Source organism: Piliocolobus tephrosceles, chromosome 10, assembly GCF_002776525.5.
Source record: "Piliocolobus tephrosceles isolate RC106 chromosome 10, ASM277652v3, whole genome shotgun sequence".
NCBI lineage: Eukaryota > Metazoa > Chordata > Mammalia > Primates > Cercopithecidae > Piliocolobus > Piliocolobus tephrosceles.
Genome location: NC_045443.1, coordinates 119,991,507 through 120,016,989, shown reverse-complemented (window position 1 = coordinate 120,016,989; position 25,483 = coordinate 119,991,507). Strand labels below are relative to the sequence as shown.

The window sequence follows — 25,483 nt, the reverse complement described above, 5'->3', positions numbered from 1 at the left end:
AAAAAAAAAAAAAAAAAAAAATTTATTTGTAAGAGCAAATGCAAAATGTGCAAGTGTAGATTTTATCAAGTAACAGATATTTAACATTCTGTGCAAGACACTTTCTGCCATACATGGCAAGATGGGACCCAGCCCCTATAATCAAATCTTTTTAAGACCGTATTAGATAAATTAAGGTATTTGCTCTTTTGAAAGAGTTTCTTATATAACTCCTTTAAGTAGCTCTTAATATTAACAAATTTTATTCACTTTATTTAAATTCCTAACATAAAACAATTACTGATACTTTTTGCTAGATTAGTTGTTGATACTATTGAAATGGAGTAGGCATCTGGTAGCCTCCCAGAAGCATGTCCTTAGAGACAGATGTGTCCAGACAGGCATAGGGAGTGACCAATTGTATTCTCAGCAGCCTTGGGCTCCAGTGACTTGGCCTGATCACTGTGTGTGTGTGTGTGTGTGTGTGTGTCTGTCTGTGTGTCTGTGTGGTGGCCAGGGTGTGTATGTGGCTGGGGCTAGCAGAGCTATTTCAGGAAAGGGTTAGGGACTGTGGAAAAATATCTCATTTTCCCACATATCTCCTTTATTGGACTTTGAAAAATAATAAACATCAAGTTAAGTTCCCAAACCATGCATTGTGTGTGTGTATGTGTGTATATGTATATGTATGTGTATATGTATATGTAAATGTGTATGTACGCCACTTTATTTCTAGGTCAACAATTACATTGAGGATTGTATCGCCCAAAAGCACTCGTTGATCAAGGTGTTAAGATTAGTTTGCCTCCAATCCGTGTGTAATAGTGGGCTCAAACAAAAAGTTTTGGATTATTACAAAAGAGAGATTCTCCAGGTAAGTATATTTTTAAATTATTAATTTGCCAAGGAGGACAGCATCTTTTTAAAAAATACTTCAGGGGCCGGGCACAGTGGCTTATGCCTGTAATCCCAGCACTTTGGGAGGCCGAAGCAGGTGGATCACTTGAGGTTAGGACTTTGAGACCAGCCTGGCCAACACGGTGAAACCCCAACTCTACCAAAAATTCAAAAATTAGCCAGGCATGGTAGCATGCACCTCTAGTCCCAGCTATTTGGGAGGCTGAGGCAGGAGAACTGCTTGAACACAGGAGACGGAGGTTACAGTGTGTCAAGATCACGGCCCTGCTCTCCAGCCTGGGCAACAGAGTAAGACTCTGTCTCAAAAAATAATAATAAAAAGTTAAAATTTTTTTAAAAATAAAAAATACAATGCTGCCATTTTGGTGTCTTGTCACCACTGTTTTGTAAATTTTTTAACACCTAGAGGAATTAGTCTTGGTAGCCATCACTGTTTATTGTATTTGTGTGATAATAATAGCTAACAGGCTGGGCACAGTGGCTCACCCCTGTTATCCCAATATTTTGTGGGGCTGAGGCAGGAGGATCGCTGGAGGCCAATACCAGCCTAGGCAACATAGCAAGAGTTTCCCAGGCTGGAGTGCAGTGGCCCAATCTTGGCTCACTGTAACCTCCTAGGTTCAAGCGATTCTCCTGCCTCAGCCTCCTGAGTAGCTGGGATTACAGGTACCTGCTACCAGACCCAGCTAATTTTTATATTTTTAGTAGAGACAGGGTTTCGCCATGTTGGCCAGGCTGGTCTCAAATTCCTGACCCCAAGTGATCCACCCACCTTGGCCTCCCAAAGTACTGGGATTACAGGTGTGAGCCACCATGCCCAGACCTTGGCTATTTTTTAAAAATAGAAATAATATCCTACATTGCATATTATTGTTTTTTAATATATTCTGGAGACCTTTCTTACCAGGATGTGTAGATATGCCTTATTCTTTTTTGGAGCTAATTATATACCATATAAAAATATACTCTCATTTATTTGATGCTCACTTAGATTGGGTCCATACATTCTGACTTTAAAGTAAAAAATTTAAATTTCTCTTTGAAACAGTGAGCTGAATTACTAGTAACAGGCAAGCAGTTTTAGGACAAGTTTCATCCCTCCACCCTGTCCTCTGTGCCCACCCACTAACATTGCTGGACTTTGGTAACATGTCCTATGGTACAAACCAAATTGATTTGTTGGAAGTGCCCTTCTTTGAAAATTGCAGAAATCCTTTTGCTGATCTTATATCAAGGCCAAATGACCTCCCTTGCAGACATATGGCTATGAGCACATATTGACCTTACACAACCTGGAGAAGGCCGGCCTACTGAAACCGCAGACGGGGGGCAGAAACAATTACCCAACTATACGGAAAACATTACGCCTCTGGATGGATGATGTTAACGAGCAAGTAAGCCACACTTCTCCACCTCGTCTCAGCTTAGGGACTGGTTAGATCATCCACATGACAACACATGCTTCTGAACCTACACATCTGCCTTGCTTTCTAAAAACAATTTTCTAATGTTTTTGAAAAAGTAATGCATCATGTATTGTATCCATCAGAACTCTAGAAGGAAACAGAGAATGCTCTTAAACTGGGGAGTTTCTGGAGAGTTAATAAAGATGTGGGCCAGGCGCGGTGGCTCACACCTATAATCCCAACACTTTGGGAGGCCAAAGTGGGCAGATCACTTGAGCTCAGGAGTTTGAGAACAGCCTGACCAACATGGGAAACCCCATCTCTACTAAAAATACAAAAATTAGCCCGGCATTGTGGTGCACACCTGTAATCCCAGCTACTTGGGGGGCTGAGGCGGGAGAATCGCTTGAACCCAGGAGGTGGAGATTGTAGTGAGCTCAGATCGCGCCATTGCACTCCAGCCTGGGCGACAGAGCGAGACTCTCTCTCCAAAAACAAAAAGATATGGGGCAGGCTCAGTGGCTCATGCCTGTAATCCCAGTGTATTGGGAGGCTGAAGTGTCAGATCGCTTGAGTCCAGGAGTTCGAGACCAGCCTGGGCAACATGGCAGAACCCTATCTCTGCAAAAAAAAAGAATGGCCAATGGTTGTATGAGCCTTTAGTCCGAGAGGCCGTGGTTAGAGGAGCACTGAGCCCAGGAGGCAGTTGCAGTGAACCATGTTTGCGCCACTGCACTCCAGCCTTGGCTAGGGAGTAAGACTCTACCTTAAATAAATAAAGATGTGGGAAGAGCGGAGACCAGTAAGAGGCAGTGCGGTGGGGAGCCCTTGCGAGACGTGGCCTGAAAAGCAAGGAGAGGTGGGTATTCTAGAAACTTATCTTAGAACCTGGAGAGAAGAGCTGTGGTGGGGCCAGCTGTTGAGGTGAGGGGTAAGGGCCTCTGGCTGAGGGTATGGTCAACCTCCAGCAGATGAAGCCGGCCAGTGACGACCTCGTCCTCACACTGCTGCCCACTCTCCAGTTCACTCTGCTGCTTTGCACTGGTCAGACCCAAAGAGAAGGCATTGGCATGTGTTGGTGTGGGACCTACAGGTCCATCTCTGGGCATAGAGCATTGCGGAGAAGGGTGGAGAGTGTCTAGAGGAGCCAGTGGAGACGTCCAGCTCTCATAAACAAGCCAGCCATGGATGGGCGCGGTGGCTCACACCTGTAATCCCAGCACTTTGGGAGGCCAAGGCAGGTGGATCATCTGAGGTCAGGAGTTCAAGACCAGCCTGGCCAACATGGCAAAACCCTGTCTCTACTAAAAATACAAAAATGAGCCAGGAGTGGTGGTGCACACCTGTAATCCCAGCTCCTTGGGAGCCTGAGGCAGGAGAATTGCTTGAACTCGGGAGGCGGAGGTTGCAGTGAGCCGAGATTACACCACTGCATTCCAGCCTGGGCAACAGAGCCAGACTCTGTCTCAAAAAAAAAAAAAAAAGAAGTTTCTTGCCAAACCAAGTAATTTTTCATCTTCTGTACCTAGAGCTGCTTTGAGTGGCTTTTCAAGATTTGAGTCAAAAGTGAAGCTCTGGCTGCTAAAATTGAGCTCTGCTGGGGTGGATTAGAACAGGGCATAGCAGGGGTGGGGGTTGTATATCTTTAAATCCAAATCAAATAATTTTGTATTACCCAAAAGGCCACAGTCAGGTTGTTCGAAGTCTCTGTATCTACAGGGTTTTTGTTCTTTAATTATCTCACAGAACCCCACGGACATATCCTACGTGTACAGTGGGTATGCCCCGCTCAGTGTGCGGCTGGCCCAGCTGCTTTCCCGACCTGGCTGGCGGAGCATCGAGGAGGTCCTCCGTATCCTCCCAGGACCCCACTTTGAGGAGCGACAGCCACTGCCCACAGGACTGCAGAAGAAACGTAAGTCCCAGTCCAGCATCTACAGATAATTATGTCTTGTTAGTGTGGTTTTCAGGTATTGTACAATTGCTTTGTAAAATACTTACTAAAGCACTTAGGAGTCAGAATTAAATATACCTCTTTTGTTCGTTGCTAATGTGTACAGTAAGCACTAGAATCGAATTATTCCCTGAGGGGTAGCAGCTTTCAACTTCTATGTTGAGAATCTCAGGAGTCAGAAAAAACATTGAGATCAAAATCAGTATTCCTTGGTGTCGGATGAACTGTCTGGATGAAGACACTTGTTTATTCTTGTGAATGATAAAATGTTTGAAGAGGTGGGAAGAGGAGCACCAGTAATAAATAGTTTTTAATTCTGAAATGTTTAAATTTTAGGTCAACCAGGAGAAAACCGAGTGACTCTGATATTTTTCCTCGGGGGCGTAACCTTTGCTGAAATTGCTGCCCTGCGATTTCTCTCCCAGTTGGAAGATGGAGGTACAGAATATGTCATTGCCACCACTAAACTAATGAATGGAACCAGTTGGATAGAGGCTCTGATGGAAAAACCTTTCTAGGGTGTTCAGAGGAGACTTAACGAGTGTACTGCAGAATAAACTGCCTCTTTGAAGAAGTTGCTGAAAGGAAGTTAAACCCCATAGAAGAAACATGGAATGCAGAATATATTCTGGGGTCAGCTTCTTAAATTATACTACCGTTTACTGCTTTCTCCTTCTCTTTTGTATTCCATTTTTTTTTTCTTTGCTTTGAGGCGGAGTCTCGCTGTGTCACCCAGACTAGAGTGCAGTGGTGCGGTCTCACCTCACTGCAACCTCCGCCTCCTGGGTTCAAGAGATTCTCCTGCCTCAGCCTCCTGAGTAGCTGAGACTACAGGCATGCACCACCACACCTGGCTAATTTTTGTATTTTTAGTAGAGATGGTGTTTCACCATGTTGGCCTGGCTGGTCTCGAACTCCTGACCTCAGGTGATCCACCCACCTCGGCCTCCTATGGTGCTGGGATTACAGGCCTGAGCCACCATGCCCAGCCCCTAATCTGCTGAATAAAGAAGAATAGAAGAGAATCAACCTGAGTCAAAGAAGCACTGGTTTTGAGTTTTCTAAGCTCAGGGTCTTCATTAGAGACCTCTGGAAACACATTAAGGATGGTGGGGGTAGATAATCCATTCTGCCAGACAAAGGAGGCCGGCTCTTAAAATAAGAAAGCTGAGACTGAGGAGGTGAAACTGAAAATAAAAAGAGAAAGTCCATCCCGTAATCCCCAGTGCTGTATTTCTTCAGGGTGCATCAGGCCTAGGACAGTGGTTAAGTGTTGGGAGCTGGAGATCATTTTATCATTGAGTTGAGATTTCTTTTTCCTGCAGAATATGGGAGATTATATTTAGGGTCATCAGTCGCTGTCGCAACTGATCACTAAGGCAAGTTTGCTTCCTTCTACTTCTTACAAAGCAAGAGATTTAGGGGAGCTTCTTGCCCAGAAACAAAGTTTATGCTCTATGCGATCAGCTACATCTCTGTAGGTTCCATACTTATCAGGGGCTTTTGACATGGAAGAATGTGATAATTGGGGAGCAGCCTTCTGAGAATTCAGCCTTTGAAAGAATTCAAAGACAGTTTCTTAGCACACATGGTAACTCCAGACACAGCAGTGGTGGATGCCTCCATTGAGGTTTCCATTTTCTCTTCTGTCCATCAAGGGCCCAACATCCAACTGGTCCCACGATGAGGAGGGCCAACTCTTGCTTCTTCAGCATCTGGCCACTTTGTTTCCATGGTAACTGCCACATGTACTTTTCTGGCAGTCTGTGGCCACTCCCTACTCAGCTTAAAACACTGTTTCAGCCCCCTCTCTGGTGACCTCAGCCTTCTCCAGGTGTATCTCTTGATCTTGGAGACCAGCAGTCACAACTGCTGCTACTCCTGCAGGAGACTGTCAGGCTATGGTGGAGGGCAGGAGGTGGGAGGAGAAGTTGGAAATCGTGTGTTCTCTGCCTCTCTGCTGTTCCATCTCAGCTTCTGGAGTTAAGGCACCAAGGGCACCAAGTCAGATTGGCAGCTTTGCTGCCCTTGCCCAAGCCTCTAACAGAATTAGTTGGTCCCCTGCTTTGCTGGGTCCCAGCAAGGTGTGGTTTTGGTTGCTGATTAGTAACTACACATTGTTTTTCCCCACCTTTTTCATTAGTGGAGTTTTTTTTGTTTTTGTTTGTTTGTGACAGAGTCTCATGCTCATACCCAGGCTGGAGTGCAGTGGTGCGATATCGGCTCACTGCATCCTCCACTTCCTGGGTTCAGATGATTCTCATGCCTCAGCCTCCTGAGTAGCTGGGATTACAGATGTGCACCACCACACCTGGCTAATTTTTGTATTTTTAGTAGAGACGGGGTTTCACCATGTTGTCCAGGCTGGTCTTGAACTCCTGACCTCAGTTGATTGGCCGACCTCGGCATCCCAAAGTGCTGGTATTACAGGCGTGAGCCACTGTGCCCGGCCCATTAGTGGAGTTCTGATGGGCACGGTAAATACTAGTAATGAAAGAGAAATTCTGTATACTTTAAAAAATCTCTTTAGTAAAAGAATGCAGCGGCTCAAGCCTGTAATCCCAGCACTTTGGGAGGCCGAAGCGGGTGGATCACGAGGTCAGGAGATCAAGACCATCTTGGCTAACGTGGTGAAACCCCTTCTCTACTAAAAATACAAAAAAAAAAATTAGCCAGGCCTGGTGGCGGGCACCTGTAGTCCCAGCTACTTGGGAGACTGAGGCAGGAGAATGGCGTGAACCCGGGAGGCGGAGCTGGCAGTGAGCCAAGATCACGTCACTGCACTCCAGCCTGGGTGACAGAGCGAGAGTCCATCTCAAAAAAAAAAAGGAATGAAGAGTGGTAGAGATAATCATTGAAAGATTTGTTTCTCATGGAATTAATTTGGCCTTAATATTCAGTATTTGGAAATGTCTTAAAGAAAACCATTCTCATTGTAGAAAATCCTTTTTCAAATACTTGTTATATCCCAGGGAGATTAGTTTATACCTTCCACCTCAGGCAGTCATCAGCTACTTTAGAGAATGAAATCCATCCTGCCCCTCCACGTTTTTGGTTCCTGGGGCTCAATTCAAGTCTGGTCAGGTCTCCCTGGCTGGAGATTTTGTCCTGGGAACAGATCCTTAGTTGTAGTCTCATGTGTCTACACTCACCCAAGACTCTATACTTGCTTGCTCAGAGCATAGTTAGGTCAGCTCCTAAAAATGCATTCAGCAGAAGACTGAAAAACATCAATTGCTTCATTTGTATGCAAATAGAAAGTGGTAGATAATTATATATTATACGCCTTTGAGTAAGTTCATTTAATACTTGAAGCAGTCTTTGTCTCAAAAGAGTGTGCCCTTACTGAGAAAGGATATGGGAGCGGTACATTTATTGTTGGAGAGAGTGGATTGTTTACATCATGTCTGGACTTTTGTCTCGTTGGGTAGACAGTTCTACACCAGCAGCCCCCTTAATAAAGAAGTCTACATAGACACTGTTTTGTGTCTTGCTATATACAGTGTTGAATTCTAACCAACAGAGAATTAAGTATTTTGTTAATTGTGGAACAAAAGAGTAATGGTTGAAAGAGGGATGATTTAAAACAGCACATTTAATTCTCAGAGAAAACTGGGACAGTCTCACTGTGAGTTCTATTCCATTCAGATCTGCCCTCACTGGAAATGGATTATGATTAAGCATGACGTGCTGGTCTGTCTTGTTCTCAGTTGTATATTAAAGACCAGCCTGTCACCAGGAGGAAGTGTTTGAATTGAGCAGAGTTTAATTCAAGAAGAAATTATTTTTTTGTGATGAGATCTTAACTCTGTTGCCCAGGCTGGAGTGCAGTGGCACAATCATAGCTAACTGCAGCCTTGAACTACTGGGCTCAAGCAGTCCTCCTGCCTCGGACTCACGAGTAGCTGGGACTATAGGAAAGCACCACCACACCCAGCTAATTTTTTTTTCTTCCTTTTAGAGACAGGGTCTATGTTGCTCAAACTCCTGGCCTTAAGAGAAATAATTACTTTTTTCTTTTTTATTAAATTTATTATCTTTTTAATTTTCTGTAGAAACGGGTTTCACTGTGTTGGCCAGGGTGGTCTCGAACTCCTAGCTTCCAGCGGCCCTCCTGCCTCAGGCCCCCAAAGTGTTGGGATTATGGATGTGAGCCACCACACCAGCTGAAATACTCTTTTTTAAAATATCAAAATGAACTGGATGTCTAAAGCAGACAGTAAGAGGGACTATGATAAAGATGGTGAGGTAAAAAATGCAGACATCACATAGATGATCTTTAGACTGAATTTACTGTAGAGTCTGATATATTCAGTCATGTGGTTTAATGATGACATCCTATAGAAAATAGAGGATACCTTTTTTGTCAGACAACAGAAGAAAAAGGCAGTTATTTAAAATTTCTGATTCTTTTATTTCTAAATGGATTAGTGTGAATTTCAAGCCATAGAGTGTTTCTTAGCTTAAGTTACTCCGTTGCTGTAAAATACCCAAAATCGGGTGGTAACAAGGGGCTGCAAAGGCTAGAACACTTAACTGCCTGGAGACATCCATTTGAAGGCTGTGAGAGTTAAAAGGGAACAGAATCAGGCCTATTTTTAATAGCCTGTCTGTTTCATCCATTATTTTGGTGTGGAGGAGGGTATAAATCTCAGCTATACTCCATTTCCACTAGGTAGGACACGGAAGATGACCAGTTCTCTGGGGGAGTAATTACTACTCACTGGCTTCCTGAGCAGCTTGATAATGTTCTGCTCCTGTTTTCAGCCTCACTGTGGCCAAGGCAATAATTTGATAATAAGAGATCCTGATTAAATTAAGGAGCCATTTGCTTCTGGATGATGATGTTGATAAAAGGGTTGATGTCCACACCGCCTGCTCTTTCAAAGGTCAGAAAACAGTCTTGAACTAAAAACTACTGCAACAAGCAAAATAATCAGAAGCAGCATAGTTTATGCTTTTGTTTCCTTTGTTGTTGCATCTGGGAAAGTGTCTGTTCTTTGCAGAAATCCTTACTGGCTCCTTTTGCCTCACATTCTGAGGAGGTGAAATTGGACGTGTCACATTGGGAAGGTACCTGTATAATGAATCTGTAAGCTGTGGAAACTCTTTGTAAATCCGAATCAAGCACTCAGGAGATCTCGGTCACTTAAGCCTTGTTCTCACACACTTGCATGTTTGCACTTGCATTTTTTTTAAGACAACAGCTTTTGCTTTAGTAGTTGCGTTGTCACAAGTGAACACTGTCCAGTGGTTCTTCTGGTGCCCAGACGAGGAGGAGATGGGACTTCTCTCAGTGTGTTTGTTAGAAACGAAACTATTGGCACTATAACCCCATAACCCCCTACAACGTTCAGAAAAAAACAAGAAGGGGCTTGAAATACCCACTAGTGTACCGCCTGCTCAGCCCATCTGGGTCTGTGAAACCACATCTGAGCCCTGTGGGCTGTGGTGGCGACACAGGCGGAGGGCGAGCAGGGTTGCCAGCGCCCTGTCTGGGCTGGGAACGCCTGTGCGCAGCTCGCTAAGAGCTCGGGGACCACGCGGAGGTTGTAATTGGTCTCTAGACCACACCTAGTTGAGTGCCGCTGCTTGAAAATCTCAGTTCTACCGAGATCGCGGCATACACACAAGCTACCTTTGGGCACCAGAGCAGACGGAACCGCGGAGCTTCAGGGTGGAAGAGTCGTGGAAACTTTGCCAAGTAAGTGAGGTGGGGAAAGAAGGAAGCCAGTGCCCGATACTGCGGGGACTGGCTGGGCAAAGCAGCTTTGGAGGTGCTGTAGGGTTCCTACTGTCTGATGAGCTGGTGTGGGGTTCTTACTGTCTGATGCCGTCTCTTGTGGAAGTTAGCAGGGCTGGGGCAGATGTCCAGAGCACTGTGGGGGCGGTGAGCCCAGGATTGGACTGATGCCCACCCACCACCTGGCACCCTGCAATTCCAGCTGGCCAGAAGGCAAGCATGCTGGACCACAAAGCAAAGATCCTCCAGCTCTGCTGCTGGCAAGCCTTGGGGCCAGGGGACTCACAGAAGGGCAGGTTTGGGCCTGTGCCTTCCTCCTGCCCAAATGGGTCTCCTCTTCCCCTTCCAGCCAGGGCCGCAGCTGGGGCTACAGCTTGAGTGACGGGAAAAGAAAGCTATACTCCACCAGCCCATTAGCGGCACTCACAGCATTAAAAATGCAGGAGGTGGTGGTGGGAGGAGCGAGCCGGGAGGAAGACTCATGCAGCTGCGGGGCGCGGGGAAGAGCCGGGCTTCTGCCTCTTCAGCCCGGATCAGAGCCGAAGAACGAGGGCAGTTTGGGTTGAGAAGGATTCTCCAGTGTAACCGAGAAGCGAGCGTCCAGGAGGCTGTTGGGGAGGTCGGCACTGTGGGCTTCTTAGCCTTCGTTTGCTGTTTCGAGGGCCTCGTGTGTTGCGGTCCGCCCCTCTGGGACGGCGCCAGCCCGGCAGGGTGCCGACCGTCCCGGGTCTCCCGCGCAGCGCGATGCCGGCCTCGACCACCGTCCACGTGCTGCAGTTGCTGCGGGAGCTGCTCGCCTTCGTGCTCCTCAGCTACACGGTGCTCATCGGGGCGCTGCTGCTGGCCGGCTGGACCACCTACTTCCTGGTGCTGAAGTGACAGCGCCGCCGCCGCGCCTCCCGCCCGGCCCCGCCTCCCGTCCGGCCCCGCCTCCCGTCCGGCCCCGCCTCCCCAACTCACCAGGGAATTCCCTTCACGCCCTGGCCGGAGTTGAGTCCCCGCCCACCCCCTAGCGTCACGGTGTCCGACTCAGCTCCGCGCCCTCAGGCCCTGCGTATGCCCCGCCCCGCGCGGAAGTTCCGACGGTTGGTTGCCTTGCGCGGCCGTTACAGCCGTTGCCCTAAGCTTTGCCCCCTTTCCCCCTGTCTGCCCAATCCCGACTGCTTCCTTGGGTGGGGGCGTGGTCATGGGGGTGAGGCTCTCTCTGGTGGAGGCCGTGCCCGGCCCCGGGCTCACGAAGCTGCGTCACTTCCGGCGTGTGCGTCTGGCGTCCTCCCGCTGCACGATGGCGGCTCTGAAGAGTTGGGTGTCGCGCAGTGTAACCTCACTGTTCAGGTACCGCTGCCGCCGCGTAGAGGGGACTGGACCAGAGGGAGGGACCGACGCGGACAGCGCTGTGGCCCGGCCCGCAGCGCCCGCTTTTCTTAGGCGTACATTCCTCGTCGGCCTAGCTGGGTAGCGGCGTCTCGCCCCGCTCGGGAGGACTGAGGACAGTCCCGCCTCTGCCCCTTGGGTCAAGCCGGCTTCCTTTTCAGTTCGTCCATTTTCTAGAGACGAGTCCCCTAGACCCCTCCCGCCTCCCGACCAGCTCGCGTCAGCCCTTCGAAGTCCCTGAGGAGACGTGGAGAGAAGGAGGGACACGGCATGGGGGAGCCTGGGAAGGGAGGGGAGCGTCTGAGGACGTCTTCCCGAAGGCAGAAGGGGTCCGGGGAACAGGCGCGGGGTACCTCGGCGCGGGGCTCCCTTCCTAGCCCTGCAGGCTTTTGGGCGATTGTAGCGGGAACGTAACACACACCTGACACCCAGGCCAGGGGTCCAAAGAGCTAAATCCTGCCTGCAGGAGCGGTTATTGTGGCATCCGTTTCTAAAATGTTTTAAGGCAATATTTTATTTTATGTTATGTTATGTTTTTATTTTTTATTTTATTTGAGACAGGATCTGGCTCTCTCGCCCAGGCTGGAGTGCAGTGGCCAGATCTCCCGGGTTCAAGCAATTCTCAGCCTCAGCCTCTCGAGTAGCTGGGATTACAGGCGCCCGCCACCACGCCCGGCTAATTTTGTTTTGTTTTGTTTTGTTTGAGACTGAGTCTCGCTCTATTGCCCAGGCTGGAGTGCAGTAGGGCGCTCTCGGCTCACTGCAACGTCTGCCTCCTAGATTCAAGCGATTCTCCTGCCTCAGCTTCTCGAGTAGCTGGGATTACAGGACTGTGCCACCACTCCGGGCTAATTTTGTATTTTAAGTAGAGACGGGGTTTCACCATGTTGGCCAGGATGGTCTCGAACTCCTGACATCAAGTGATCCACCCGCCTCAGCCTCCCAGAGTGTTGGGATTACAGGTGTGAGCCACCGCGCCCGGCCTTCTTTTTTTTTTTTTTTTTTTTTTTTATTAAATAGACACCGGGTCATGTTGCCAGCCATGTTGCCCAGGCTGGTCGTGAACTTCTGGGCTCAAGTGATCCTCCCGCCTTGCCCTTGGCCTTCCAAGTGCTAGAATTACAGGCGTGAGCCACCACACCCTACCTGAGGCAACATTTTAAACTTGCTGTATGTTGAAAATTTCAAAACCCCTCAGCTGTCCTGCATCCTCATTTAGGTTCCTGCTTGGCTCGAGTTTGAGTTTACAGCCCCTGCAAGTAAATCCAAGAGCCTGTTACAGATTGGTGGTCGTGCCTTATGAAATCTGACTTCTGCTTCCAGGTACAGACAGTGTTTGTGTGTTCCTGTTGTGGCTAACTTTAAGAAGCGGTGTTTCTCAGAATTGATAAGACCATGGCACAAAACTGTGACGGTTGGCTTTGGAGTAACCCTGTGTGCGGTTCCTATTGCACAGGTACTGTCGTGTGCAGTGATTCTTATCTAGTGTACCGTGCCCTCTTGAAGTCTCAAGTGGGCAATGAAGCATTAGACAAGCTACCATAGTTTTACCCAGTGCTCCCATCCCTTCCCCCACAGTACCAGCATCTTTTCACAGTTGAGCAGATGTATTAATATTCTCATTTTGATTGTCTCATTTGGTAGGAATAGCACATCAGATTGTATAAAGCGAGTGGAGAAAAATAAGAATATTACAGTCTATCAACAAAGTAGACTTTGATTCAACAGAAATTTATTGAGCAACTTTTATGTGCAAGACACTGAGAATGTAAGCATGAACAGAAAATTCTTGCTCTCACAAGATGCTTTGTGGAGATGAAAGAGGAGAAAATAAACAAATATAAAATATCAGCTGGTGATAAATGGTAGGAAGAAAACAGGGCCGGGCACAGTGGCTGATGCCCAGGGCTTTGGGAGGCCGAGGTGGGAGGATGGCTTGAACTCAGGAGTTTGAGACCAGCCTGGGCAAAATAGGGAGATTCTGTCTCTACAAAAAAGAAAAAAATTAGCCAGGTGTGGTGGCTCACACCTGTAGTCGCAACTACTCAGGAGGCTGAGGCAGGAAGATCACTTGAGCCCAGGAGTTTGAGGCTGCAGTGAGCTATGATCTCACCACTGCTCCCAGCCTGGGCGATGTGGCAAGACCTTTTCTCAAAAACAAAACAAAACAAATGAGGTAAGTGAATAGGCAATTCTGGGAGGGGGTCGTTTTGTTTTAGATAAAGGTGGTCAGGCTACTCTGGTAAGGTACAGTAGAGATCTGAATGTTCTGAAAGAGCCATTATACTGTCTGGTGTGGGGAGGAGCTTGCCAGACAGAAGGAACTCAGGACAAAGACCTAGAAGCAGAACTATACCTGGTATGTCTGAGGAGCAGGGAGGCTAATGTGGCTGGAGTGGAATCGGGGAGACAGTAATAGATGAAGCCAGAGAGGTAACTGATAATCAGATTGTGTACTTTGTATTTTGTGGGCCATTGTTGTAAGGCTTTGGGTTTTCTGAAAAAGAAGCCGCAGAGGAATTTTTTTTTTTTTGAAACAGAATCTCGCTGTGTCGCCCAGGCTGGAGTGCAGTGGCCAGATCTCAGCTCACTGCAAGCTCCGCCTCCTGGGTTCACGCCATTCTCCTGCCTCAGCCTCCCAAGTAGCTGGGACTACAGGCGCCCACCACCTCGCCCAGCTGGTTTTTTGTATTTTTTTAGTAGAGACGGGGTTTCACCGTGTTAGCCAGGATGGTCTCGATCTCCCGACCTCGTGATCCGCTCGTCTCAGCCTCCCAAAGTGCTGGGATTACAGGCTTGAGCCACCGCGACCGGCCTAAATTTTTTTTTTTTTTTTTTTTTTAAGACAGAGTCTCACTCTGTTGCCAGGCTGGAGTGCAATGGCACAATCTTGGCTCACTGCAACCTCCGCCTCCCAGGTTCAAGCGATTCTCATGCCTCAGCCTCCCGGGTAGCTGGGATTACAGGGGTGTGCCACCAGACCCAGCTAATTTTTGTATTTTTAGTAGAGACGGGGTTTCACCATGTTGGCCAGGCTGGTCACCAATCCCTGACTGCAGGCGATCCACACGCCTCGGCCTCCCAAGGTGCTGGAATTACAGGCCTGAGCCACCGCACCTGGCCATCATAGAGGATTTTTAACACAGAAGTATTATGATCTGACATAAATTTTAAAAGTTTTAAAAGGCTGCTGTGTGGAACTAGGAAGACTCACAGGCTGTTGCTCTATCTAGGCATGAAATGATACTGGCTTGGACCAGGCAAGCAGAAGAGGTGGGGAGAATTTAGCTGAACGTAGTTAGCAGGAGTGGCTGATGGATTGGTTGTGGAGTGTATTCTCTAGATTAGGGGCCCCCAACCCCTGGGCTGGTACTGGTCTGTGGCCTGATAGGAAGCAGGCCGCACAGTAGGAGGTGAGTGGTGGGCAGGCGAGCATTACACCTGAGCTCCGCCTCTGGTCAGATCAGCAGTGGCATGAGATTCTCATAGGAGCACGAAACCTGTTGTGAACTACACATGCAAGGGATCTAGGTTGTGTGCTCCTTATGAGAATCTAACTAATGCCTGATGATCTGAGGTGGAAGTTTCATCCTGAAACCATCGTTGCCCCACCCAGTCCATGAAAAAATTGTCTTCCACAGAGCCGGTCCCTGGTGCCATAAAGGTTGGGGACCACTGGTGTAGATTCCAAGATTTTTTAAAGGCCGTAGCAACTGAATGAATGGCGATGCCATTTAGTAGGATGAAGAGGAGTGGGTTTTGAAAGGAAAAAAATTTTTTGGAAATGTCATTTCTAAGATGTCTAGGAAACATCCAGGTGGAGCTGTCAGGTAGTTGATATAAAAGTGGCACTTCACTTAAAAAAATCATAGCTTATTTGTTTTATGGGGAAAGAGCTAGAGAGGAAACCAGCAAGCTCCATTTCAGCGAAATATTCCTGCCACTTACGTGTGTGTTCATCACAAAAGGAAGATAAATTCCATGTATCACAAGTATTTTCAGCATCTGTGGCTTACTGATGAGCCCTCACCTTACTGTGCCTCACTTCAGTTGTCATCTCTGCATGATGATGAATCCATAGCCCTAAAACCCCTCACTTGAATACCAGGCCATTTTCGGCCACAATTGGGACAACCTTTGATTTTTCATTCAAAAGTTGTTTTTTTTGTTTTTTGTTTTTTGTTTTTTTAGGTTTGTCCTTTCTCAGTTATATTACTTTCTAAGCCCAGTTAACCTCATTTCTGGACCACATGACTGGGGCCTCTAGTCATTTAGTACAGCAGTGCCACTTCCATTCTTCAAAACCCCTCAGTGGTCAGCTACGCACAATGTCTCTCTCTTGTGATCCCAGTACTTTTGGAGGCTGAGGTGGGAGGATCACTGTAGGCCAAGAGTTTGAAACCAGCCTGGGAAACATCGAGAGACCACCCCTTTACAAAAAATAATTAGCTAGGTGTGGTGGTGTGTGTCTGTAGTCCTAGCTACCTGGGAGGCAGGAGGATCATTTGATCCCAGGAGTTCAAGGCTGCAATGAGCTGGGATCAACACTGGATGGAATACAACACTGTACTCCATCCTGGGCAACAGAATAAGCAATGAAAAACCTACAGTGGCTTTCCATGAGGCGTTCAGAACTAAAATCAAACTTAAGTCTCCCTGCACCCAGGACCCTAGTGGGTCTCGTCTCTCTTGTGCCATTGCTCCAACCAGGCTAGATCCCTGGACATCCCCTGCAACACAAATATTCTTTTCCTCATTGTTAACCTATTCTCCAGGATGCCTGGCCATTCTGATTCTAGGTGTCTTTAGTACCAAATCTCACCTCTGTTTAAAGCCTTTCCTTACTCCTGTCCAACAACTGTCTCCTTTCTGGCCACTTAATATTGTATATTTTGATATTTGATGATAATCCTTTGGCACTCTCCGGAGTCATCAGAGCATGATGGGAAGGGTACAGACTTTGAAGTGAGATTTGGTTTGAGGTCTAGATGTGACTTTTTGGAAAAGTTATATAACTGTTCTGAGCTTCCATGTCATTGCTTGTAAAAAAGGATAATAACTGGACTGTTGTGAGGAACAAGTGAAAACACATTATAAAATGTAGCACATTATGAAGACTCTCAGAATGTTGAGACAAAATGAGCTTCTTTTGTAGTCCTGTATAAGGTGCCTAATGAATACTTAATTTGATTGAAATAGAAAGTTCGATTGTTCATATCAGAAATAGTTCTTGACTGCCTCTTTCAACCTGCAGTGATTCTGAGTGTACTCTTGAGTCGCAGAAACAAGACACAACAGAGTGATTGATTTGTTTGTTTTTTTTTTTTTGAGACAAGTTTCACTCTTGTTGCCCAGGCTGGAGTGCAATGGCGCAATCTTGGCTCACTGCAACCTCCACCTCCTGGGTTCAGGCAGTTCTCCTGCCTCAGTCTCCTGAGTAGCTGGGATTACAGGTACCCGCCACCACGCCCACCTAATTTGTGTCTGTTTAGTAGAGACTCTGTCTCAAAAAAATAAAATAGCTGAGGTCCCCCCATCAACACTGTACTGCTCTGGACTGCTTCATTCTGCTCAGAATTGCCTCCCCTCATCCACTTTTTTTTTTTTTTTTTTGAGACAGAGTCTTGCTCTGTCGCCCAGGCTGGAGTGAAGTGGCACAATTTTGGCTCACTGCAACGTCCGCCTCCCGGGTTCAAGCGATTCTCCTGCCTCGGCCTCCAGAGTAGCTGGGACTACAGGTGCCCACCACCATGCCCGGCTAATTTTTTTTTTTTTTTTTTTGTATTTTTAGTAGAGTTGGGGTTTCACGATGTTGGCCAGGTTGGTCTCGATCTCTTGACCTTGTGATCCACCCGCCTCGGCCTCCCAAAGTATTGGGATTACAGGCGTGAGCCACTGTGCCCGGCCCCCTTTCTTAGATTTAGCTTAATCCTCATCAAATTTGTGAAGCCTTTTCTAAGCTATTAGCACTCAGCATAAAACTGATCGCTCCCTTCTGCATGCCCCCACTGTAGCTTATACACACTCCTCCCACAGCTTCCATGATACATGATTGTGTGCATTTCTCTAGTTCTGTTAGCCCGTCATCCTCCTCTCTCTACCCCTGCACCTGTGTTTGAGGGCAGAGAATGTCTTGTTGAGACTTGGGTCTCAGGTATCGAACACTGTTAATGAATGAATTGTAATCTTATCAATTTGTTATAATCAGTAGTTTTGTTTTTGAGATGGAGTCTCACTCTGTCACCAGGCTGGAGTGCAGTGGTGCAATCTCGGCTCACTGCAACCTCCACCTCCTGGGTTCGAGTGATTCTCCTGCCTCAGCCTCCCAAGTATCTGGGACTATAGGCGTGTGCCACCATGCCCAGCTAATTTTTGTATTTTTAGTAGAGACAGGGTTTCACCATGTTGGCCAGGATGGTCTCAATCTCCTGACCTCGTGATCCGCCTGCCTCAGCCTCCCAAAGTACTGGGATTACAGGCGTAAGCCAGCGTGCCTGGCACTGTTTTTTTGTTTGTTTGTTTTTTTAGACAAGAGTCTTGCTCTGTCGCCCAGGCTGGAGTGCAGTGGCGCAGTCTTGACTCACTACAACCTCTGCCTCCTGGGTTCAAGCGATTCTCCTGCCTCAGCCTCCTGAGTAGCTGGGATTACAGATGCACACCACTACCACCCGGCTAATTTTTGTATTTTTTAGTAAAGTCAGGGTTTCACCATGTTGGCCAGACTGGTCTCAAACTCCTGACGTCAAGTGATCCGCCTGCTTCTGCCTCTCAAAGTGTTGGTATTACAGGTGTGAGCCACCGCACCCCACTGCATTTTATTTTATATATAAAGAAATAATTTGCTTTTTGGAGCAGAGATTGAAAGTTGGTTAGAAAGCATACTCCGGAATTATTTCTCTATATTGTCTTAAATTGCCAAAATAAGGCCTTAAAAAATATAACCCAAAGGAATATAGTGCAGTTTCAGCCTAAAACACTAAGCAGCATGACAATTACGTTTTTTACTTGCCAATTTGTGAAAAAGTTCTCAGTTTGAGCGTTAGAGGTTGAGTGACAATGTTTGTGTCTTTCAGAAATCGGAGCCTCATTCCCTTAGTAGTGAAGCATTGATGAGGAGGGCGGTGTCTTTGGTAACAGATAGCACCTCTACCTTTCTCTCTCAGACCACATATGCATTGATTGAAGCTATTACTGAATATACTAAGGTATGTCTCCTCTTGTTAACTCTTGATCTTCTAAACCATGGTTTAGCAAATAATGGCTCACAACCAAATTGTGTCTGATGCCCATGTTGGTATTTGATTGAAACATAGCCAGGCCTATTTGTTTATGTATTGTCAGTAACGGTTTTTGAGGATTTGAGTAGTTTCAGCAGAGGCTGTAAGGCCCGCAAAGCCTAAAATATTTACTGTCAGGCCCTTCACAAAAACGTTTGCTGAGCCCTGATCTAAATCACTAGTTTTTAGACTTTTTCCAGGAACCTTTTTTTCAGAAAAATCTTAAATGTGGCAGCCTAGTATATAAAACAGAAGTAGAGCTCATGTGGTACAGTTAGGGGCACAGGGCCATGGTCCATCAACAGAGGTTTCTCTGTGAGGATTAGTTAAAAACCACTGATCTAAGCTAATAGAAAAGAGAGTATATGGGCCAGGCATGGTGGCTCACATCTATAATCCCAGCAGCAGCTTGGGAGACCAAGGCGGGAGGATCACTTGGGGCCAGGAGCTCAAGACCAGCCCAGTCAATGTAGCAAGCCCTATCTCTGCCAGAAAAAAAATTTTAAACTTAGCCAGGCATGGTGCGTTTTGTGTCTGTAGTCCCAGTTACTCCAGAGACTGAGGTGGGAGGATCACTTGAGTCTAGGAGTTTGAGGTTACAGTGAGCTGTGAACATGCCACTGTACTTCAGTCTAGGTGACACAGCATCCTGTTTGTAAAAAATAATTTTTTTTTTGAGATGGAGTCTTGCTCACACAGGCTGGAGTGCAGTAGCATGATCTCAGCTCACTGCAACCTCCACGTCCTGGGTTCAAGCAGTTCTCCTTCCTCAGCCTCCTGAGTAGCTGGGATTACAGGCATGCACCACCATGTCTGGCTAATTTTTTGTATTTTTAGTACAGATGGGGTTCCGCCATGTTGGCCAGGCTGGTCTCGAACTCCTGACTTCGGGTGATCCACCTGCTTTGGCCTCCCAAAGTGCTAGGATTACAGGCGTGAGCCACCACACCCAGCCAATAAAACTTTTTTAAAGAGTATATGGTTAATCAAAAGTATTGAAGTCTCATTTGTGCATTTGTTTTACATACATTTTCCAGCAGCTTTTTTTCCCTCAACCTTTAGATTTTTCCCTTGCATTGTTTTCTCTTTCTGTGTCTGAACTGCTGACAAGCTTTTAAAAACACAGAAGTTTACAGACGGAGATACTAATGTCCTGAAACCTTTACTTCATAGGATAATAGTGCAGTTTAATTGAGGCAGCAGGATGGAAGAGCCAGTTTGCTATGGTGGAACTTAATTTCCTTGAGGTAGAAATCTCTCTATTCCTTCTGATATGTCTCAGTTATTTTACTCAGACTTGTTCATTCTGTATTTGTAGGCTGTTTATACCTTAATTTCTCTTTACCGACAATATACAAGTTTACTTGGGAAAATGAATTCACAGGAGGAAGATGAAGTGTGGCAGGTGATCATAGGAGCCAGAGCTGAGGTAAGCAGAAAGTTCTAGGCATTTCTGTGTTAGTGCACCTACCTCATGTGGTATCTAAATTATTGAATTAAGTCTAATCAATATAATCAGTGTTCTCTAAATCTTCTACTTTAAGTCCATTTAAATGGGCTAGACCTCTCATACTGTCTGAAGCACTTTGCTTGATTTATATAGATGACTTCGAAACACCAAGAATACTTGAAGCTGGAAACCACTTGGATGACTGCAGTTGGTCTTTCAGAGATGGCAGCAGAAGCTGCATATCAGACTGGTAGGTTCAAGTTTTTTGTTGGTGCTTTTTTAACTAGAGGTGCCATTTGAGTTTTCATCTGGTTTTCTAAAATGAGGGCTTTATATTAGATGGTCTAAGTGGCTCTAACTTTGAGAAATTTTCCCCATTTCCTATCTATTAACCAACATTTACACAATAGAAAAAATGAGCGTACCCTTGCAGACCAGACCTAGGTTATATCTTCAGAATGAAGAAATGATACAACTATTACCATTGGAAAACTGGATTGCTTCCAAATAGTTTGAGTTTTTGGTAATACAGTTTATTAACAATCATCGAATTACACCATTGGATGAAACTTAAGATGATTAATCTGTGTGAACCTTTTTGTACAGATGGAGAAAATGAGACGTGGAATCATAGTCAGTGGCAAAACCAGGACAAATTATTTGTCTATGTCAGGCTTTGTGGTAAGCATTTCGTAGGCACTTTTTATATGTGAAGAAACTAGAGGGCAGATGGTATGGTGAGCAAGCAGCCAAGCTGGGACTCAGCTGAGTAGGTCTTTTTTTTTTTTTTTTTTTAATAAAATAGAGATGGAGTTTTACCATGTTGCACAGGCTAATCTCGAAAGCCTAGGCTCAAGCAGTCTACCCACCTTGGCCTCCCAAAGTGCTGGGAGTATAGGCATGAGCCACTGAGCCAAGTATGTTGAATTCCAAAGCCTTTGCTTCTCCTAGCAGCTGGTGCTTTGTCCTCTGCACCTTAGTACCCCAAGGTGCCCATAGAACATCCTACCTGAGTGGTTCCAAACTAGGTAGGCTCACAGAAATTTTTTTTTTTTTTGAAACTGAGTTTTGTTCCTGTCACCCAGGGTGGAGTGCAATGGCACCATCTAGGCCTACTGCAACCTCCGCCTCCTGGGTTCAAGTGATTCTCCTGCCTCAGCCTCCCAAGTAACTGGGATTATAGGCACCCACCACCACACCCCAACTAGTTTTTGTATTTTTAATAGAGAAGGCGTTTTGCTATGTTGGCCAGGCTGGTCTCGAATTCCTGACTTCAGGTGATCCACCTGCCTCAGCCTCCCAAAGTGCTGGGATTACAGGCATGAGCCACTGCGTCCAGCCAAAAAAAAATTTTTTTTGGACAGTTTCACTCTTGGTGCCCAGGCTGCAGTGGTGGCACTTTCTCAGCTCACTGCAATCTCTGCCTCTCCAATTGAAGCAATTCTGCCTCAGCCTCCCAATTACAAGCATGCACCACCACACCTGGCTAATTTTTGTATTTTTAGTAGAGACGGGTTTTGCCATGTTGGCCAAGCTGGTCTCAAACTCCTCACTTCAGGTGATATACCCACCTCAGCCTCTCAAAGTGCTGGGATTACAGACGTGAGCTACCGCACCCAGCCGGCTCACCAGAATTATAGCCCAATACTAGCTGTTATTAAGAAACTGGTTGCAGTGGCTCACGCGCCTGTAATCCCAACACTTTGGGAGGCCGAGGAGGGTGGATCACTTGAGGTCAAGAGTTCGAGACTGGCCTGGCCAACATGGTGAAACCCTGTCTCTACTAAAAATACAAAAATTAGCCAGGTGTAGTGGCACACGCCTGTGCAGGAGAATGGCTTGAACCCAGGAGGTGGAGGCTGCAGTGAGCTGAGATGGCTCCACTGCACCTCAAGCCTTGGTGACACAGCGAGACACTGTCTCAGGAAAAAAAAAAAAAAAAAAGAACTGGTATGGGTCGGGCCCAGGGGCTCACGCGTGTCTTTAGGGAGCCCAGGAGTTCAAGGACAACACAGCAAAACCCCATCTCTACCCAAAATACAAAAATTAGCTGGGCGTATTGGCGCTTGCCTCTAGTCCCAGCTACTCAGGAGGCTCAGGTGGGAGGATTGCTTGAACCCAGGAGCTCAAGGCTGCAGTGAGCTATGATCATGCCTGTGCACTCCATCCTAGGCAAAAGAACTAGACCCTGTCTCTCAAAAAAGAAATTGTTATATTGAAACATACTCTTGTTTTCTGATGTCAAGATGAGCAGACTAGGGTCTCAAGCGTCAAATCTTAAAAATGACAGAAAGGGCTGGGTGTGTTGGCTTACACCTCTAATCCCAGCTACTTGGGAGGGTGAGGCAGGAGGATCACTTGAGCCTGGGAGGCAGAGGTTGCAGTGAGGTGAGATCATTGCAATCCAGCCTGGGCAACAGAGTGAGACCCCATCTCAAAGAAAAGATATAAAGCATTTTTTAAAGTAAGTGTTGTGTCATCATACTGAAAAACAAAAAGTAAGGTTTTTTTTTTTTTTTTTTTTTTGGAGACAGAGTCTCACTCTGTCCCCCAGGCTGGAAGGCAGTGGTGTGAACTCAGCTCAGTGCAACCTCCACCTCCCTGGTTCAAGCAATTCTCTTGCCTCTGCCTCCTGAGTAGCTGGGATTGGAGGCGCCTGCCATCATGCCTGGCTAATTTTTGTATTTTTAGTAGAGACGGGGTTTTACCATGTTAGCCAGACTGGTCTCAAATTCCTGATCTCAGGTGGTTTGCCTTCCTCGGCCTCCCAAAGTGCTGGGATTACAGACATGAGCCACTGCGCTTGACCCAGAAAAAGGATTATTAGTGATCCTGAGGAATCGGAGATTTGGAACAAAGAATGAAACAACAGAAGTGTGGAAGCAGCATTATAGTCGTGCCACACAAAGATGGCAGAGGATTGCTGGGTGCAGTGAACAGGAGGATATGCTTAGATCTAGAAGGAGAAAAGGGGGATAGGATGTATAAGCATTATCTGAAAAAAGTAGACATGTTCGTAGAACTCATAAAAGGGCTAACAAGTTGTAAACAGAATTTTTTTTTTTTTTGTCTTACTTTATCACCAGGCTGGAGTATAGTGGTACAATCATGACTCACTGCTTACTACAGCCTCAGCCTCTGGGCTCAAGCAATCCTACCACATCAGTCTCCCAAGTAGCTGGGATTATGTGTTTTTGGCAGAGACAGGGTTTTGCCATGTTGCCCATCCGCCCACCTTGGCCGCTCAAACTGCTAGGATTATAGACATGAGACACTGTGCACGGCCTTATGATTTCACTTTTTTAACAAAAAATCTGGTCCAAGTGCAGTGGCTCATAACTCTTGTAATCCCAGCACTTTGGGATGCCTAAGCAGGTGGATCACTTGAGCTCAGGAGTCAGGAGTTCAAGACCAGACTTGACAATATGATGAAACCCTGTCTCTACAAAAAAATTAGCCAGGCATGGTGGTGGGCGCCTGTAGTTCCAGCTTCTTGGGATGCTGAGATGAGAGGATCACTTGAGCCCTGGAGGTTGAGGCTGCAGTGAGCCATGATCAGGCCAGTGCACCCCAGCCTGGTTGACTAAGCAAGACCCTGTCTTAAAAACAAAAAAATGGCTGGGCGCAGTGGCTCACACCACTTTGGGAGGCTGAGGTGAGCAGATCACGAGGTCAGGAGATCGAGACCATCCTGGCTAACATGGTGAAACGCCGTCTCTACTAAAAATACAAAAAAATTAGCCACATGTGGTGGCGGGCGCCTATAGTCCCAGCTACCCAGGAGGCTGAGGCAGGAGAATGGCGGGAACCTGGGAGGCGGAGCTTGCAATGACCTAAGATCACACCACTGCACTCCAGCCTGGGCAACACAGCAAGACTCCGCCTCAAAAAACAAATAAATAAATAAGCAAATAATAAAGTAACAGCATAACAAAAAGATTCAGAGCAAAATCCCAAAAGCTACTAAGAAAAAAATAGATTACCTACAAAGGAAGTAGAATCAAACATCAGGCATCTTCTCCACAACACTAGAGATGACGATACGTAAATAACCTAGGAGTTTACATATAGCCAACTACCATCAAAAAGTGAAAATGAAAGATACCCTCAGACATAGACTCAAAATACCACCTGCATACACCTTCAGAACTATGAAGAAGGAAAAATCAGTTTTGAAAGAAGCTACTAAAATTTTTTTCCAAAAGTTCTGAGTGTAAAACAAGTTTTTAAATTTGGGAAAGTGAAAACATGCTAAGCACATTGGCATTAGACACTGTTAAACACTGCAGATAATTAGTAGGAGTGGCAGGAAACTTGGTAGCTTCAATTGAGGCAGGAAAGATTTAAAAAGAAAACCCATTAATTAGAAAATACAAAACTGGGCCAGGCGCAGTGGTTCACACCTATAATCCCAGCACTTTGGAAGGCCGAGGCAGGTGGATCAGCTGAGGTCAGGAGTTCGAGGCCAATATGGCGAAACCGCATCTCTAATTAAAAAAAAAAAAAATTATAGGAATAATTTCAAACATCAGTGACTGCAGTAAAACTAAACTTATTAAATGACACTTTTAGATTGTGTTCCAAAAAAATCTAGCTAAATCAAAGCATTCAAGATAAAAAGCAATCAGTAGGACAGAACAATTCTTTAAGACATCAATCATGAAACATGTACTTAATAAGGCAAAAACAGAATTATAAGGAGATCTCAGAGATGTGTGTAATACTTAATTTTCTGAGCACACTTGCAGGTCAAGAATACCAAAAAAATTAAAGCTATTAAGGATTAGAACAGAATTTGTTTTGGAGACAGGGTCTTGCTCTGTTGCCCAGGTTGGAGTGTAATGACATGATCACAGCTTACTGCAGCCTTGACCTGGGCTCAAGCCATCTTCCCATTTCAGCCTTCCAAGTAGCCCAACTAATTTTCTTTTTTATGTTGCCCAGGCTGATTTTGAACTCCTGGGCTCAAGTGATCCTCCCGCCTTGGCCTCCCAAAGTGCTAGGATCACAGGCGTGAGCTGAGCCACTGCACCCAGCTCAGTATGATTTTTGATTTTTTATTTTGGAGACAGGGTCTCACTCTGTCACCCAGGTTGGAGTGCCTTGATCTTGGCTCACTGTAACTTATGCCTCCCAGGCTCAAGCAATCCTGTCTCAGCCTCCTGAGTAGTTAGGACCACAGGCAGTCACCACCACACCCAATTAATCTTTATTTTTTGGTAGAGATGGGGTTTCACCATGTTGCCCAGGCTAGTCTCGAACTCCTGAGCTAAGGCAGTCCGCATGCCTCAGCCTTCCAAAAGTGCTGGGATTGCAGGTGTGAGCCACTGTGCCCGTCTGTGATTTTTTTTTTTTTTTTTTTTTTTTTTTTTTTTTTTTTTT

General features: G+C 46.2%; 2 protein-coding genes across 5 annotated transcripts in view; both read left to right on the top strand.

The window, feature by feature from the left end:
* The window catches only part of VPS33A (VPS33A core subunit of CORVET and HOPS complexes), a 29,637-nt gene extending 24,166 nt beyond the window's left edge, over positions 1–5,471 (top strand). The window contains exons 10-13 of one of the 2 annotated variants that reach the window (XM_026457373.2): positions 716–853; positions 2,154–2,291; positions 4,050–4,218; positions 4,594–5,471. In XM_026457373.2, coding sequence (XP_026313158.1) covers positions 716–853; positions 2,154–2,291; positions 4,050–4,218; positions 4,594–4,775 — 627 coding nt within the window. In that variant the 3' untranslated portion in view covers positions 4,776–5,471. The remainder of the gene's footprint in view (positions 1–715; positions 854–2,153; positions 2,292–4,049; positions 4,219–4,593) is intronic. The other variant, XM_026457374.2, reaches the window with a different exon arrangement.
* Positions 5,472–10,740: 5,269 nt separating this feature from the next.
* DIABLO (diablo IAP-binding mitochondrial protein) overlaps positions 10,741–25,483 on the top strand; it is a 20,264-nt gene continuing 5,521 nt past the window's right edge. Inside the window, exons 1-5 of one of the 3 annotated variants that reach the window (XM_023205374.2) lie at positions 10,741–11,335; positions 12,594–12,697; positions 18,448–18,579; positions 19,970–20,080; positions 20,255–20,351. In XM_023205374.2, coding sequence (XP_023061142.1) covers positions 12,674–12,697; positions 18,448–18,579; positions 19,970–20,080; positions 20,255–20,351 — 364 coding nt within the window. In that variant the 5' untranslated portion in view covers positions 10,741–11,335; positions 12,594–12,673. Of the gene's footprint in view, positions 11,336–12,593; positions 12,831–18,447; positions 18,580–19,969; positions 20,081–20,254; positions 20,352–25,483 lie in introns of all 3 variants that reach the window. The other 2 variants (XM_023205368.2, XM_023205372.2) reach the window with 2 other exon arrangements.